Source organism: Rattus norvegicus, chromosome 5, assembly GCF_036323735.1.
Source record: "Rattus norvegicus strain BN/NHsdMcwi chromosome 5, GRCr8, whole genome shotgun sequence".
Taxonomy (NCBI): domain Eukaryota; kingdom Metazoa; phylum Chordata; class Mammalia; order Rodentia; family Muridae; genus Rattus; species Rattus norvegicus.
Window position 1 is genome coordinate 130,028,375 of NC_086023.1, and position 17,324 is coordinate 130,045,698.

The 17,324-nt window shown below is 53.0% G+C and overlaps 1 protein-coding gene and 1 long non-coding RNA gene across 8 annotated transcripts; one reads left to right on the plus strand and one right to left on the minus strand.

The window, feature by feature from the left end:
• Positions 1-6,074, minus strand: Dmrta2osl (doublesex and mab-3 related transcription factor like family A2, opposite strand like). 6 transcript variants are annotated; one of them, XR_010066584.1, is made up of 4 exons: positions 5,389-6,074; positions 4,977-5,128; positions 2,860-4,815; positions 1-2,427 (listed from the first exon to the last, which is right to left on the minus strand). It is a non-coding gene; the product is annotated as a doublesex and mab-3 related transcription factor like family A2, opposite strand like (long non-coding RNA). The 6 variants fall into 6 exon arrangements; XR_010066586.1 differs by lacking the exon at positions 2,860-4,815 and having other exon boundaries at positions 5,638-6,074; XR_010066581.1 differs by lacking the exon at positions 2,860-4,815.
• Positions 6,075-6,098: 24 nt separating this feature from the next.
• Positions 6,099-11,909, plus strand: Dmrta2 (DMRT-like family A2). Of its 2 annotated transcripts, none has more exons than NM_001107951.2 (3): positions 6,099-6,381; positions 7,945-8,508; positions 9,748-11,848. In NM_001107951.2, the coding sequence occupies exons 2-3, from the start codon at positions 7,953-7,955 to the stop codon at positions 10,800-10,802; spliced, it is 1,611 nt and encodes a 536-aa protein (NP_001101421.2). In that variant the 5' UTR covers positions 6,099-6,381; positions 7,945-7,952; the 3' UTR covers positions 10,803-11,848. The 2 variants fall into 2 exon arrangements, with proteins under 2 accessions (NP_001101421.2, XP_038965888.1); XM_039109960.2 differs by lacking the exon at positions 6,099-6,381 and adding an exon at positions 6,391-6,665 and having other exon boundaries at positions 9,748-11,909.
• Positions 11,910-17,324: the final 5,415 nt, after the last annotated feature.

A 17,324-nucleotide genomic window follows, 5' to 3' on the forward strand; every position in this document is an offset into this window, starting at 1 on the left:
CTGGCAGTGGTGGTGCATGTCTTTAATTCTAACACTTTCTTTCCAGGAGACAGAGGCAGGTGGATCTCTGAGTTCCAGAACAGCCAGGGCTACACAGAGAAACCCTATTGGAGTGGAGGGGTGTTAGTTTTTATCTTATTTTTAATTAGATTTGTAATCTATAGAATGTTGGTTTAGATTACTGTGTTTTGGGGGAAAAAAAACGAGAAGTTTGAATAAAAGAAGAATCCGGAATCTGTAGTATGACCTGCTCTCCCAGATATTAAGCAAGTGCAGCATCACTGAGGCTGGGGCAGACAAGTGCTGAAGCCAAGAACGGCCTTCTGAGATGTGTGTGGTCAGTGGAGGGACACGCAGGTCATGAATCAGTCCTGAGATAGCCAGCTAATTATTTGGGGGGAAAGTTAGGATACAAACCTCACACCTTCCATAAGAATTCATTTCAACTGAACGGATTATAGAAATAATGAAAGGAGCTAATGGTAAAAGATACAGGTAATAAATTATCTTAGAAATGTGAAACTGGGAAACCTTTAAGATAGTGTAAATATAGAGCATTTTTTTAGAGAAAATTAACAAGCATGCCTACCTTTAAAAAAAAGTTTAAAGCCCCAAGATAGGATAAGAAGATCAGTAACCGGAAGAATAGAGAAAGGCAGCAGTCATGGCAGAAAGGAGGATGCTATTGCCTTGAGTGTGTGCATAGCTACTGAGCTAAGTGGAAGTATTGCCGCCCTAATCTTTTAAAGGACTAATGCAGATTATTTTAAAATGGACCACAGTGACCAAGAAATAAAGAAAAAACTAAGAAAATGTAAATTGCAATGTCTGTGAAATACTGTTTGCTTGAATTAATGAAGATTTTAGATCCCAAGATGCATCTGTTGAGCACCTTGCCTGCCACAGCCTTTTCTGGGGGCTGTTTGACAGGTAGTTATCAAAAGCTTTAAGAAAGAGAGAGAGAGAGAAAGACTCTGATCACTCGATCTTATTTTTAGTAATTTATCCTAAGGAAATAATTGGTCACATTCATAAAGGATGCTCGCAATAGCAATGTTATTAGAGCACAAAATGGAGACTAACTGTAAAAAAGAATTGGCTAAACAAGATATGCCCCTATAGCTGAACGTTTTAAAATTCTTTTAAAGATTATGAAAAATGCTTTATATGTGTAAACATTTTTTTGTAAAAAGAGTACACAAAAATCGTATACCAAAATATATTCTGCTACTTTTTCTAAAACATTTCTAAAGTATTTACTTTCATGAGAACAAGCACTGGCAGACCTGACGCTCATATCAAAGGCCCCTTCAGGAAGCCCTTCTGTTCTCTCACTGTGAGATCAACTGTGTGTAACCATGTGCCTAGTTGACCAGTGAACTCTGTAAGAGCACATTACAAGTAATTAGTCTTTCTCCTGTTACATGAGTGGCCAGATTCTCAGTTTTCCTAGACTAACTGCTGAACTTAAAGAAACCCTGAAAGAAATCGCTAAGCCCCATGCTCTATCTAGAGCTGAGGTGAGGGGACAGGGACCTACTACTTGGTCCCTGGATCTGGATTTCTTCCTTAAGGCCTTAGCAGCATGGTGATCCCCAGGCAAGTTACCTCACCACCCTGGGCCACTCAGGTCTGAAATGGGCCATTGCACATCCTAAAAGCACTGTGTACTAAACAACACAGGTCATACCTATGTTTTAGCTGAGAGGCAAACCCAGGAGACACTTCAAAATAGAAGAAAGCCTTGCAAACTTGGGTAAACCCTACTCCCTTGCAGGGCTTGTCCAAGGAGGGCAGTGTCTGTGGCTTTGGCTGTGATTGGAGCTTGGTGTTGCCCCTCCTGCTACACTCTGCACTAGTGCGATCCCTCCTTCCCCCTCAGTTGGCCCTTCCACCTCCTGCTTAAGAGTAAGCCCAGTGCCCTTTCCCCTAAGAAGCGGAGCATCATCCCGAGCACCACCGAGGAAGAGCCTCGGGTGGAACTCAGAACATTGCAGAACTGACTAGAGAAGGGTACGCCAAGCTTGAAATTTGCGCTCCTGCCTACCGCCTTCCAGCTAGGAATCGGTTTCTCACCTGAAAAGTGAGATAATAGGACCTAATGGGGGAAAATGGGTCTTCACAAATCACTGCAGGGAAAGTGCGAGACGCTGGAGCCCTCACAGGAGGAACACGCAAAAGTCCAGAGCCACAGTGGGCAGTGCGGTTCGTTGTTTTGTTTTCCAAACTTCAAAGTTGTGTCGACTTTTCTTGGTCCTAGCCTAGGCCATTTCACCGAGGACCATTTCAGCGGAAACAGGGTAAAAAAAAAACAGGCTGCCTCTCTCTCCGTTCGCGCTGGGCACGCACGACTGGGGGCCTTAATCAGCAAGACTGGAGGAAAATGTCTTGTGTGCTGGAGTCCACGCAGGAACAAGAGCCACTATGCTGAGGAAAAAAAAAAAGCACTTGTCAGGAATGCCTGCCTTCGGAGACACTGTCTCCCAAGGCGCCCTCTTTTTCCTCCAGCCCCTTCCCAGGTGTAGAGTTTGAGCCAAACCAACGGAATTCAGAGCTTTGGAAAGGGGTCTGTGCGGGAGGGGCAACTCCGTCCCGGAGCCACCGGTTTGGGGATAATTACTTTTAATGTCAGAAAGATTTAGTTTAATATCATCTCTATTAGGCTGCCGGGAGGGTAATTAAACGGGACGCGCCGCAGCCGGCAAACAGATGGCGTCTGCTTGCTCCGAGGCCGCGGGCAAACAGCGCAAAAGTCAACGCTTCCCAGGTCCCCCATTGATGCCCCCAGCCCTTCTCCTAGTCTGTAGTACAGAATCTTCACTCTTGGGCCCCGAACCCCACATCATCCGGGGGCCCCACCTAGGCCTTCCCTCTGGGCCTCTGCTGTGGAGTGTCTGTGAGAGATGGATGGCGTTGTCCGAGAATGAGGGTGTGGAGGACTTCTTGCCTGGGTGTACACACCCCCTCCCCACCCGCCTGGCGGACTCGTCAGCAAATGATTCTGAGCCGAGGACACTTCTGAAAGTGTGAGTTGGGTCCTCGCTGTCAGTCACTTCATTTGGAGTGGAGGTCTTGGGGCTTCTTCTGCCAGCAGGCAGAGGTCTGGGGCTCTGAGCACTGGCACAATATTGCCCGAGGGTATGCCCAATGCTGACTGTGCAGACTCTGCAGGCGTCTGGGTTTGAGGTCACTCACCAAATCATTGAGCCCGCAGGCGAACATGCTTATGAGAGCATACCGAGAAGCCAACCTTTTTGAAAGGGTCCCTTGGGTGGGAGGACGTCAGAGGTGAGCACACCCACCCCCCTGCTGGGCGTCTACTTCATGTGTACATAAAGATGTGTCCAAACACGCATTGAGGTCGTAAGGGTGAAGTTTTGTTAGGATGGGCGTGGTGGTGGTGGTGGTGGTGGTGGTGGTGGTGGTGGTGGTGGTGGTGGTGGTGGTGTCATCCTCATTGTCATCCTGTTGCCTCAACCTGGACATATGCTCCCTAAGGCTAGCGGCTTAGCTGGGTCATCACTTCCAGTCTTCTTTTTGGACAGGCTCATATCAGCAGGAGCTAACATCAGGAATGGGCTGGGGAACCGATGTGCGCAAGGTTCTCTCAGTCCAGAACAGTCCCCCTCCCCCCCCGCCCGATTCCTTTCTTCAGGTGAGCACCCCCATCCTCTTGTGAAAAGAGAGCTTGGAGTCTCAGACCTTGGGAGATATCAACTTGAGAAAAGAGCACGGGAATCGGGGTATACCGGTGGCTTGACCTGAACTGGTTTCCAGGATGTGATACCTCCTGCCTATAAGAAAAGGAGGATCAGCGGAGTGAGGTGGCACACGCCTTTAAGCACAGCACTAAAAAGGCAGAGGCAGGCGGATCTCTGTGAGTTCGAGGCCAGCCTGGTCTACAAAAATGAGTCCAGGCAGGGCTGGTTACACTGAGAAACAATCCTTTCTCTGGGAAATGGGGGTGGGGGTTTCCGATCCAGGTCAACGCAAGAGCGGGGATCCCAAAACCGAAACCGTTGTCTCCCGTGAGTTCATCTAAGTGGCAGGACTAAGGGGGCACTAACCTCAGGAACTAGAAAGGGTATTTAGGCCATCCCTTCCCAGAAAACCAAGCGCCTCTGGCTAGGTTATTTTGTTTTGGAGTTCAGTTTTTGTTTTTGTTTTTTTTTGTTTTGTTTTTTTCTGAAAAAAGTGTTCCCCCCAAAAGCTCTAAAAGCAGGCGGGTAGCAGCCTCGCATGGAATCTGACAGCACACGGAGCCTTCCTGTCCCTCCCTCCCACAGCCCAGCACTCGGGCAGAACTAGAGTTATTCTATGCTCTGACCCCAGGGGATCTCGAGACCCTTAACTCCCTACCACAACCTTTGTCCGGCTCCAGAGAGAGAACTCTCCCGATAGCGGGGCAGCCGGGTTGCTATTCTGTATTATTCATGTCCCGGCGCCTTTGAAACAGGCCTGGCGAACTTTCTGGAAGTAGTCTGCCAGATTCTGTGGCTCATCGCCCCCTCACGTCTCCTCCAGTCAGATCAGTTGGCTCCTTGGGCGGAGCGCGTCCTGACCCTGGCAAGGCCTGTGGTTCTGCTTTGGGGTCCAGCTGATCTCTTCTTTCCAGTCCCGGCGTGGGTTCTCTTGGAGGGAGGGGCTGCGTCTCCAGGCAGGCTCTGTGTGCCTAGTAGGTGTCGGTCTGCAGTGTCAAGAGACCGGACTTCCGACGCCCAGGGTTTCTAAACACCAACGCCAAAACACACCGTAGGGATAGGAAAGGGAATGAGGAGAGAGCTTCGCATTTCATTTAAACGAATTTTCTTTACTCTGAAGGAGAAGAGTAGAAAACAAAATTGAGAGTAACAGAATGTTAGCGTCAAAGGCTAACATTCCGAGCTGGAGAATCCGAGGGCGACACGGTCCAAGGACTTCAACATCTGTAACAGATGGGAATAACTACGAAGAAATACAAAATTCGAACTTGTTACCTCCTCCGTAGACCCAACCGGTTCTGGGGCCGTGACGTCAGCACGTGTCCAGGAAGGCCAAGTCAAAGCTGGTCCAGGGCCCTTGCCCCCTGCGGAAGCCTTGTGGGCTGATGGGCCTGACCGACTGGCCGTTCGTCCAGCCTCCAGAGGATCTGGGGAAGCGCAAAGGCGGCTTTTTACTTTTGCTTAAAAAAAAAAAAGAGTTACAAGTAAACTTTGTTAATTTCAAACGACGGCAAAAAGAATTCTACAAAAAGGGCAGCAAGACGCAAAGAAATGCGGAAAGGCAAGGGCACGGGGGGAGGAGGTACGGGGCAGGGGCGCGGGGAGAGGAAAGGCTGCAGCGCGTGGACCCAAGTTCCTCCTCTGGGCTCCTCGCTTAAAAACACAAATCCTTACAAATCTTACTTACCCTCCGTGACGCCCACGGTGTCGGGACTTTGCAAACGAAGGAACTAAGTATTAAAGGTGACAGAGGACGGGGGAAGGGAGCAAACCGGCTCTCAACTACCTCGGAGCCCGTCGGAGGTGGAAGCACTCGGTCACGGTCAGAAGGAAGCCAGCAAAAAGCGTCTTGGCAAGTCTGTGGTGAACGCCCTCCCTCCCCCACCCCGGCACCCGGGTTCCACTCCCACTTCGACAGCGGTAATTGAATTGTCACCTGCTCCTGTCCCGCCCCAGGCCTCCGGGGCCACTTGGGAAGCTCGGCCTTGCCAAGCGCCCCGGGCCAAGGGAGAGTGGCTCAGTGGAGCCGGAGCCCCAGAAGTAGAGGGGTTACACAGGTCTACGCGGAGAGGCGCACCGGACACGGTAATTAGGAGCAATTCACACGCTCTCAGGCGCACGGAAACTTCTTGTCACGACATTTGCAACGCTCCTCCTCGCGCACTCCTTCCCTGGCGCCCCCTCCCATCCCGCAGGCACTCAGCAGAGCGTGCGGAGTTTCGAATCTTTCGGACACTGTAGAATGAGGGGCTCCCCGGGCGCGGGCCCGGCCAATCAGAGCGCCGACTGTCTCCCCTGGCCAATGGCAGGCGCCACATTGTTGTCCAATTCTGTCTAATGGAGCCCTGAGGAGCAACAATAGAGCGGGCGAGCGGCTCATTGAGAGCTGGCAGCGCCGGACTACCCGGCCCGGGGCGAGCGCAGCGTCCGGAGCGCACCGAGGGGACGCGGGTTGCAACCAGAGGGCCCCCGACCAGACCCCCGGCCCCGAGGCCCTCCGTGGTGTTGGACTGCTGTGTTCCCAGAGGGGTCCGGAAGTTCGGACATGGTGGCTGAAGGAGGGTGACGTGGTCAGAGAAGGGGCCCAGGGCAAAGGGACGAGGCTGAGAAAGCCGCTGAGCGAGCGGGGCTGGGCAACGCGTGCTGCGCCATCGGAGGAGGAGCCAGGAGCTGGAGACAGGTAGGGTTGGGCTGGCGGCCGAGCAGGGGAGGCGACCCAGCCGGTGGCCTCCCGAGGGCGAGGCCCCGGCCCTGCCGGCCTTGGAAACTGCGTGCTTGAGGGTCTGGGGGAAGAGGCCGCGGCGCACACGGAGCTCTGGAATTCTCAGACCCCAGGAGCGGCTCTGGCTCTGGCGGGAACCCGGGCTGAGTGGCGGGGAGTGGAGGCCGCAGCGGAAGCCAGGAGACTGGCCTGCCGGGCCTTCTGCGACTGCGGTGCAAGTGGGACTCTCGGGTCCCTTCAGGGTCAGTTTCGGAGGCGACTTCCTGGCCTCCTTGAGGCCTGCCAGGTTGTGCAAGTCCCAGAACCCTAGCCTGAGACCAAAACTCGGTAACCTGCGCGTAAGCGGGGTCCCAAGAGGTCCCAGGATGAGGAGGGCGTGTCTGAGGTCCCCAAACTGGGAGGGGTGGTGGTTGGGTAGGAGGCGTTGAGCAAAACGAATCCCGCTCCAGCAAAGTCTAACTTTTCAGAAGACATGCCTTTCTTCTGACTACTCCAGACTAAAAGTCTAAACCCCAAGCCACAGGTTTCGCCTTATTCCCACCCTACCTTTTACTGGAGAGTTTCCCCTATGTTGTACTGTTGCTCTCGGTGGACCTCGGTCGGGTCACCGTGTCAGCTGTTTCTGGATGTTTTCCTTGTTATTCGACTAACCTTTGAGCTAGCGTGGCTGTTTCAAAGAAAGTTTCTTCTGATGGGATTTCTCTTTTCTCAGCTCTCCTACACTCAGTTCTGTGGAATAGATAGGTCTATTTCCTCTCCCAACCCTTTAGAGGCTCAGACCACGGTATTTCCAGAATTCATTTGTCTGTGATTCCAGGGCCATAAGCCGAACTTTGCCTCCAACTTTTGTCTTCTAGTTCTTACCCTACTTTTAACAGAAAGAAAATCTTCAGTTCCTTTCGCTCGAGTCCCTTTGCTCCCACATTAAAAGCAACAAATAAGACCCCAGCCCAACCTGCTCAGCTCCTCACCTGGTTTCCACATTTCTCTCTTCTTCACCTGTCCACCAAACGAAATGATTTTGTTCCTTTTTTTTTTTTTTTTGTCTTTGTCTTTGACATGCTTGTCGGCCTCAAGTTTTCTCTGTAATCTGAGTCCCTTTAAGGCAAACATTTCTCTTTTCTCGGCTCACCCCAATTAACCTAAGCTTTGGGCATAATATTTTCTTTTCAAATCCTCTTTGCATTCAACTGAACCAATGACTTCCAAACCTTGTCGTGTTTTTCCCCTGTGGTGGAACTACTGATTCAAACGAAATCTTACACCTGGCGTGTAAGTCAGATATAAGAGATCAGTGTGAGGGTGTGTGTGTGTGTGTGTGTGTGTGTGTGTGTGCGCGCGCGCTCGCGTGCGTTCGTTCTTGTTTTTATGGAGGTTCCAACCCACCTCCCCAGCAACGTGACAGCCACGAACTAAACTTGTACAACCAAAGTTTCCCAAGATTTGGGTTTCTGCAGGCCTCGCTTAAGCCTAGTGACTGTACTACCCTGACTCAGGTCTCCCCACTTTCCCCTACGCCAGGTCCAGCCATGGAGCTGCGCTCGGAGCTGCCCAGCGTGCCCGGCGCGGCGACAGCAGCAGCGACAGCGACGGGACCACCCGTGGCATCCGTGGCGTCCGTGGCTGCGGCGGCAGCTGCCGCAGCATCGCTACCAGTGAGCGTGGCCGGAGGCTTGCTGCGGGCGCCGCCGCTGCTGTTGAGGGCAGCGGAGAAGTACCCGCGGACCCCCAAGTGCGCGCGCTGCCGCAACCACGGAGTGGTGTCCGCGCTCAAGGGCCACAAGCGCTACTGCCGCTGGAAGGACTGCCTGTGCGCCAAGTGCACGCTCATCGCCGAGCGCCAGCGCGTCATGGCGGCCCAGGTGGCGTTGCGCAGGCAGCAGGCGCAGGAGGAAAACGAGGCACGCGAGTTGCAACTGCTGTACGGCACTGCCGAGGGCCTGGCGCTGGCCGCCGCCAACGGCATCATCCCACCGCGGCCAGCTTACGAAGTCTTTGGCTCGGTTTGCGCCACCGACGGCGGGGGGCCGGGAGCTGGAGCGCCCGCGGGGAGTGCAGGGGGCGCTGGGGGCGCAGGGGGCGCAGGTGAGAGCGCGGTCACTCTCAGGGTGGGGTGGGATCTGGAAGGAGGAGCCGGGGACAGTGGGTTGGTGCGCGAGGCCTAGTGGCTTGTTTCCTCACTGACAAAGTGCAGTTCCCTTCCCCAGATGGCTCCAACTACTTAACTGTGGCTTTCCGCCCACTCTCTGCCCTGTCTGCAGTTTCTATACTTTCTCCCTTACCTTCACCTCAGGCCCCAAGGCAACACTTTAGCCTTACTCTCTTTAAGAGGCAGGTCCTTAGTTACTGCCCAAGTTATTTTGTTGGGCCTTCTCCCCTGGTAGCCGGAAGCCGCCCATCTGTTCTGCTCTGAGCTTCTTACGGGACAACTCTCTCTTTTCTTCACAACTATTCTAAAAGGATCCTGCAATCCTTCTAATCTGCACTGCTTCCCTGAGCACTGGGGACGCCCTCTTTCGTTTCTCAGCAAGATGCCTTTCCTCCTGTTCTTAAGGCATTCTGGACAAACATTCTCTGCGTTCCTTTGGTTCTGGCTCCATTTCTCTCACGCGAGCCGGTTTTCTCACGATTGGCACTTTTTTTTTTTTTTTTTTTTTTTTTTTTTTTTTTTTTGCTCTTTCTTGGATCCCTTCTCCTCTGTCTTCTCCCAGCATAAACCCACCTTTTGAACTGGAAGGTGAGGAAGGGCGATGGAACGGGTTCAGCTCTCAGACAGGAAGAAGGGAATCTCTTAGAAGTTTTGAAAAAATATGGGCTAGAAATAGGATGTAACTTATTTTGTCTGTAGAGAGGCTTAAGACCTAGTCCCCTCAGAATCCCCCTCTCCAGGTTGAGATGCCCAAGGCAGGGTTAGCTTTGGCAACCTGAATGGAATAGTGTCTTTCACATACTCTGAGGTATAAGTAGAAGTTCTGTTTGCTCCGCTTTGAACCTTGACAAGGCCACTTCTCTAGGTCGGGGCGAAATAGGAAGGGAGTGGAGGTGTTAGGGCACAGGTGTAGGAAGAGCATACTGAACTTTAGGTTTTCAGGGTAGCAGGTGCTGGTGGTAGTTGCTGGGCACAAAAAAAAAATCGTGAGCGAAGCAGGGGTGTGTGTGGAACTGTAGGGTCTTAGAGAAGGGATAAAAATAAAGTATACTGGAGCTCTGTCAAGAATAGTGTAAAAGTTGAGAGAGGAAACTTGCATCCAAAAGGCCGACATGTCGTCGTGGGTCCAGTGTTCTTATTCTCTCCTCACATCTCCGTTTTTTCTCTCCTCTCAGAGGCCAAGTTGCAGAAGTTTGATCTGTTTCCCAAGACGCTACTTCAGGCCGGCCGCCCAGACAGTCCGCAGCCGCCGCCAGGGAAGCCCTTGTCGCCCGACGGCGCGGACTCAGGTCCCGGGACCTCGTCCCCGGAGGTGCGGCCCGGTTCAGGCTCGGAGAACGGAGATGGCGAGTCCTTTTCCGGGTCGCCTCTGGCCCGTGCCTCCAAGGAGGCGGGTGGCAGCTGTCCTGGGAGCGCGGGCGCCAGCGGTGGCGGCGAGGAGGACAGCCCCGGCTCCTCCAGCCCCCTGGGTTCGGAATCGGGCTCGGAAGCTGACAAAGAAGAAGCCGAGGCCGCACCGACTCCAGGGCTGGGCGGCGGGCCGGGGCCGCGGCAGCGGACGCCGCTGGACATCTTGACGCGTGTCTTCCCGGGCCACCGGAGAGGCGTCCTGGAGCTGGTGCTTCAGGGCTGTGGCGGCGACGTGGTGCAGGCCATTGAGCAGGTGCTCAACCACCACCGCGGAGGCCTGGCGGCCGGCCTGGGCCCCGCCGCGCCGCTGGAGAAAGCCGCGGTGAGCGCGGCCGCGGCGGTGGAGGACGCGTGGCCCGGACGCGTGGAGGCTGCAGCCGCCGGGGGAGCCGGGCTGCCCGCTCCGCTGCAGACCGGGCCCGCAGCGCCCCCGCACCACAGACCCTTGCTGGCCGGGGCCATGACGCCCGGCGCGCTGGGCTCGCTCAGCAGCCGGTCCGCCTTCTCGCCTCTGCAGCCCAACGCCAGCCACTTCGGCGCCGACGCGGGCGCCTACCCTCTGGGCGCGCCGCTCGGCCTGAGCCCGCTGCGCCTGGCCTACTCCGCAGCAGCGGCCCACAGCCGCGGTCTGGCCTTCATGGCGCCCTACTCCACGGCCGGCCTGGTGCCCACGCTCGGCTTCCGGCCGCCCATGGACTACGCCTTCAGCGACCTCATGCGCGACCGCTCGGCCGCCGCCGCCGCCGCGGTGCACAAGGAGCCCGGTTACGGGGGCGGGCTGTACGGGCCCATGGTCAACGGCACCCCTGAGAAGCAGTAGGGTACGGGGACCGACAGCCCGAACACCCCGAAACATCGACCCAGCCTGCTTCCCCAGTCGCGGACCCCTCCTCGCTCTGCCCTGCGCCCTCCGCTCACAATTGGCTTTAGGGGCTTCTTTGGGAGGGTGGGTGAGTGGGTGGGAGCATCTCGGCTGACCCTGCAGGTGTCCTCAGAGGAGCCTTGTGGTCTGGGTGCTCTTCCCACCTCCGGCCACCTTCCCCTAGGCCTGCTCGCCCTGTTGTCAAGAGGCTGGGGATCCCTAAGAACCCCGAGGGCGACTGCGGCCTCGCTCGCCTCTGCTGCTCCCTCTGCTCCGCTCGCCTTTCCAGCCCTCGCTCAGGTGGATGGCAGGATGGATCAGCCCCTTGTGTGTCCTCCAATACCCATTCCCCTTTCGTTTAAAAAAAAATCCGCTCTAACAAATATAAATTTAGGATGTATACATCTCTTGGCACTGAGTCGAGTCTTTGGGACACATATATATCGATATCAATTGTAAAAAAAAAAAAAAAAGGAAACGTTCTAAGGTGCACTTTCCTCGTTGCGGTATTTGTCGCTCTCTTTGTTGCTTATGCGGATAAGCATGGGTTTCCTTGGTGCAGTGTGAGTTTTTATATATGTATAAATCTATATATAATCTATACATATATATATACAAGCCAGTGTATAATGTTATAAAATGGAATTCTAAGTTATTAATTGTAATCTGTAGGTGACCTCGGTATTAACGTGAAAAACACTCAAAAATCAAAGCAAAAAAAAAAAGGACAAAATGGAAAAAATTAGACTATTCGCGCATTGTACGTATCGGGTTTCATAGCTGAAATCTACTGTTCGCTGGGGAGGAACCCTGCCGATCCCTGGCCCCCGGCCTGCGGCTGTTCTCCAAAGCTGTCCAGGCTGCGCTGGAGCACGAATAAAGCGTCGGGTGAGCGAGCCAGAAGCTCCGGGACTCGCCAGCAAGCGACGCTGCGCAGAACTGCTCACTTTGTGCTTTCCTTTGCATAGGTATGAGCTAGAAATAAATGTTATTTTCTAAATAAAGTAATGCTCGAATCCCGTTCCGCTCCTCAGGCGGCTGGGAGGAAAAGCTTTTAATTTCCCACTGGGGCCGCGGTGGCCCGGAGTCACTGATCGCGCCTGTACCCTGACCCTGAAGGGACCCAGACAGGAAGCTGCTGGGGTGACGCCTGGGACAGCGCAGTGGAAGGCGCGGCTGGGAACTAGCCTTAGAGGTGTTGCGAGGGCGTGGTGAGCGTCGCCTGGCCAGGGCTAGGTTCCTGCACTGCGGGCTAGGACTCGGCTCTTTCCCCGCGCAGGTGACCTAGCTGCGGCCCTGGGCGCACAGTGTACCCTTGGCGTCCTGGGAAGTTTTGGGGTCCAGGGCGCTGGATGGGGCGGCTGGGAGGTGACCTGCAACACTTCTTTTGCCAGGACCTGCGACCTGAGAGTTATTCGGGGTCGTAGAATGCTGTCTTCGCCAGATGCAGTGTCCTGAGAGTGGCGGGGAGATCGCCCCTTCGGGCCAGGCTACCGCGCACCTCTTTCGCGAATTAGCTGCCCCTCTGCCGACCCCCATCCCATCCCCGACCTCATACCCCTCCCTCCTGCTCTCCGCAGGGTCACTCCTCCACTCCAGGAAATAGGGTGCCCCCTCCCCTAGACTGGGCCCGGAGACATCCCAAGGTAAACTTCTGGGGCCGGCTCGAGTTCCGCCAGGCGGTGAAACTTAATAGCAGGACAAGAAAACGGTTTAATAAAGAAGGGCTTTAATAGGGAACTAATTTGATTGAGTTGCCTAATTCCACTTTAATTGGAAAGGGGGTTCGGCTGTTTGGTTATAAAGTGTGAGGGTGACGATGAGATGGAGGGAGGGGTGAGAGCGAGAAGAGAAAGATGCGGGCAAGAAAGAGATGAGTCCCGGAGAAGAATGAAGGTGGAGGGGTTAAACGAACGGAGCAAGTTAAGAAAAAGGAGGAACGAGGTGGGGGAAGTATGCGGCCCGCCGCCCCTTCGAGCCTTGCGCACACTCCCACTCCAACTTTCCCGAGCCCTCCTGGCCTACCTCAGTCCGGCGGTTCCCACCACCCCACCCAGGTTTCTGCTGGACCACAGGGCTTCATGAAAGGAGAAGCTAAGATCCGCAAGCTCCCTTGGTTTCAGGAGTGACCTACACTGGGTTCCCTCAAGCGCCTGGATTGCCTGCAGGTGTTCAGGTCAAATTCTAGCAGCGAAGCCTCAGTTTATTCCTAAGAATATCTGTGCTCCGCGAGTTTTGAGGTGGCTGTTTTTAGTTCACCTCAGCAAAGTTTGCCCTACTACCTTCTTTTGGGGAGGAGGAAACGTTTCCTGGAGACTCGTGTCAGGATCTCCTCTCCATGCACCCTTGCCTGGAGCCCGTGGCTCCTCAGAAACAGCTGTCTGTGTTCCTAAGTGACTCCTCTGGAAGATCCAGAGAGCCGCTGCCCGAAGCTGGGGCCCCCAGCCCCTAAGCTAAGGAATGGGTCATGAGCAGATGGAATCCGAGCGGCGGGTACTGAAGCCTCTTCCTGGTGTCGCTCATCTTGGTGACTCAGGCCGATCAATCAGAGCCTGGCAAAGGTGCTGCGCCCCTGACCCACAACTCACAACCCACTGCGCAGTCAGAAGAGAGACACCGCAACTCTCCTGGAGGAGCCTGGTTCAGAGCCCAGTCACTCTCCTCTAGCGGTGAAGGAGTGGGCAGGGGCAAACCCGAGCCTAGGCTCCCTGGTCTTTCTAGCATCTGCACCTGGGACCTAGGGTGGGAGAGTTTGCTAGGCCCTCACCTATCTGAGGTGGCAGCGGGACTCAATGCCAGCGTAGGGGAAAGCAGCACTGGACTCATTTCCCTGGTTTCTGTTGTCCATTTTTATTCTCAAATTATCACGAAGCCATCCAAGCCGGCTCTGGCCTGGGCACCAGGAAGACTCAGACTGGGACCACTACAGTTAGCTCAGTGTGGTGGGGAGACAACTTCTTTGTGGGTGTCAGGAGTAGCGGTTTAAAACTTCTCATCTTCCTCCTCCTCTACTTCAACTACTGAGTGCCTGTTATGGGCCCAAATGCTCCAGACAATCGAGAAAGTGTCAGGAGCTGGTGGCCATGTTCTACCACTGGCTGGTTATCCACTACCCATACAAAGTGTGCACTAGCTGTATGCTAAATCCAGTTACAGGTCCTATTTTACGCGTGCATGCCTGAGACCATCAGTTGGTGATGGAATGACACTGTAGTTGCAACTGAAACCATGAGGACAGGCATTCCACTCTGTGCCTCGGAGAGGCTGCCTCAGGGAAGCAAGTGAGGCCAGGTGCTTAACCTGCCTGCCATCTCTATTAAATGGTGCGAATAGTATAGTCTGTTTCTCGGGGCACCATGGAGGAGTCAATAATGTGTAAACAGCTCTTAGCTTGGTGCTTGTTCACTAGGTGTTTACTATTATGATTCTCCATCCTTCGGTGTGGGAATTGTCCCATTTAAAAGAAAAGCAAGGTCCTCAGAAGTACTGGGCCATAGGATGGGGTTCTGCTTGTAAATCCTGAGTGTCCTGCCTTATGCAAAGCACTTTGCCCAGATCCACAGGACCACAGACACACCGGAGAGGATGATTCTGGAAAGGGTACTTAGATGAGGTGAAGCTTGGTACAGGCAACACGGGGCAGCATCGGAACATGGTTAGGAAGTTGGTGTGGGACTTAGGGGTAAACAGAGGGACTATAGAGACTAAACTGAGATCAGATCAGGATGACAGTCTGTCTGAGGAGTCTGAGGATCGTGGGTTTTAGAGTGAGGTGCGGAGAGCCATGGCCGGCATAGAGGGCGTACATGTGCGTTCTGTAGATTCTCTGGAGAAAGGACAACCTTTCTGAGATGGAGGCATGAAAACTGATCGTGCAGAAAAATGCTCTGTGGAAGAAGGAAGGTGGCTGCTGAGAGGTGGATTTCTCTGCTGGTCCAGTTTGAGGGGTAGAGGGTCCTGGAGGATCCCCAGGTGTCTGGGCTGGCAAGGGCAGTTTAATAGTATGAGACTCTCAGAGGCAAGATTAGATGGTGAGAGAAAAAGTTTGTTGTACATACAGTTTGGAAGACTTACAGGTTATCTGGGGGTGGACACAGGGTGAAGAGTTAATGCCTGGGCTCCAGCAGGGGTTTGGGGAAAGGGGGATGAAGAGGCAAAGACTCCCTAAAGAAACACTACTGGAGGCAAGCCTGGCATGGGTGTGGAGCCCGAGGTACCACCTCTCACTATTTCTGTTCATGCCAAGAGAACCGGCCTCTTATAATCATTTTTCGAATGTTCTGCACCCTTTAAGAGCCATCTTTCTGGGATGGGAACCTAGGCAGCCCTCCTTGGACTTGCTGTGAGGCTCAGATTTCAGGGCTCCTCCTGTATTACTCCCTTTCACCATTCTGCCCTTATTCACACTTTGACCGGTTCAGTTCTGCTGCTTTTCTCCTCTCTCTTTGTCCTGACTCCATGGGACTCAACACTCCAGCTACTCCAAGCTTCTCAGACTCCCAGTTTTGTACCCACAGATCCCCTTTGCTTAGAAAGTCCTTCTACCACCACTCCCTTCATTCTGAAGACGTTCTCAACTCCTCCGAACCTCAGTTTCTGAGGTAGATTTATTATAACTCGAGTAATGAGTGAGCCTGAGGGCTGCTCGCCTGGGCAGGCCCCTCTTAGGGTCTCGTAGCGGTACCTGTAGACTTCTTCAAGCTTTGTGTCCCACTAAACACTACATCAATCACTGCCCAGTTTAGTGTACCGGTCCCTGCACTGCTCTGGTCTTTTCCTTTGTTGGATAATAAATGTTTCTAAATTTAATAACTTAAAGCAAGAAACACCTTATTATCTTACAAGTTTTATGGATTTGGATTTGGTCCACTAGTGGATAGGCTTTCCCCACTCCATATATTGTAGACTGACATCCCCTGGTAACATTAGGCTGATTGATGTGCTGGCCTGGAGGCTCTGAGACTGACAGTGACAGTCACAAGTCTGATGCCTTGGGATGGGTGACCGAAGGCTGTGACTGGGCCCCCAGTATGTAGTCCTTCACTCTTGGTGGCCTCAGGATGTCAGGTTTCCCACATGGTGACTCCTGTGATTCTGAGACAGGTGCTCCAGCAAACAAAGGGAAAGTCATGTGGCCTTTTGTACCCTAACATTTACAGGTCAGAAAATACAAGATTGTTATCTTCTTGTGACATGTCACCAAGGTCACACTGACTTGAAATGATTTATTCTTTCTTTCCCTTTTTTCCCTCCTCCTTCTTTGTGAAATTGTAAAACTAAATGTCCCGAGTGCATCTTGAGAACAGTCGAGCCAGCTGCTCATAGACCGTTGAGCTGCACGTGTTAGATCAGCTATACTCCAGGGTGTCAGGCAGCCTTTCTCCAAATGAAGAGAGAAGGGCTTGTCGTGGCTGCCAGTGGCTTCAGGCTTATGCTCAACTTCCCTCTCCCATATCTGAATAAACCATCTTGGAGCCGACTCACTACGAATACTTTGTCCCCTGTCTTCCCTGGAACCAGTCTCATGACTGCTTGGCTGGGGCTAATCCATGGCCTCACCTCTGAAGAGGGACAGGATGCCAACTGGCCTAGCCAAACCACACAAGCTGAAAGATAGGATAAATGGTTCTTCAGAAGAAAACCGAGTGCCTTTGTGGGAGTGTGTGTGTGTGTGTGTGTGTGTGTGTGTGTGTGTGTGTTTGTGTGTGTGTGTGGGGGTGCTAGAGCAATCCTGGTGCTTCCTGGAGCTCAGGTACCTGGGCTTCTGCAGAGGAGGGGAGCCTGCTGGAAACCTGGGCCTTCAGAACAGGAAATGTCTGCTCATCCCAGTCCTAAATAGTTTCATCATTTTAGGTAAAATTTTTATAAAGTCACTTGCCTTTCCGTTCTCTCTCCTGAGGGACAAGCAGATGCTCTGAGCTGCCCCTTGACACAACATCCTCCTCATGGTTTTTCTCTAAGGGACAGTATTGAGTGAGATTCACTAGCCTTTCCCTAAGACCCTTCTGATTACATGTGAACGTCACCGTGCCTGGCCTGTAATTTGTTTTTACATAACTCAAAGTTAGGCAAAACATATATCACAAATGTTAATAAAGTCATGTGATGGAATTTATTGTATTTTTATATTTTCTTGTACACTTGAAGTTGTGTGAAGTTTTTGAAATTTAAAAACACATCAGACAACCCTCCTGCCTGCTTCCTGCTTCTCCCTGCCTATCCATCTGACCTGACACCCCCAGGCCATGGTTTCCCCTTGTTTTCCAATCAAATGTGTTCTGTTACCCCCTCCCCACCTTAAAGCCTCTTCCCCCACCACCTCACTAACCCTTTTCTAGTTTCCTGGTCTCTATGCACACTTGTTCCCAATAATATAAATATATATGTTTAATGATCAGAAGCTAGGATTCACATCACACGTGTTTGTTTGTTTGTTTTTTGAGACCGTGTTCTCTACATAGCTCTGGCAGTCCTAGAACT

Coding starts and splice junctions, on each gene's coding strand:
- Dmrta2 (NM_001107951.2), top strand. CDS start 7,953: ATGGAGCTGCGCTCGGAGCTGCCCAGCGTGCCCGGCGCGGCGACAGCA. Junction 8,509..9,747: donor TGGGGGCGCAGGGGGCGCAG/GTGAGAGCGCGG, acceptor CTCTCCTCTCAG/AGGCCAAGTTGCAGAAGTTT.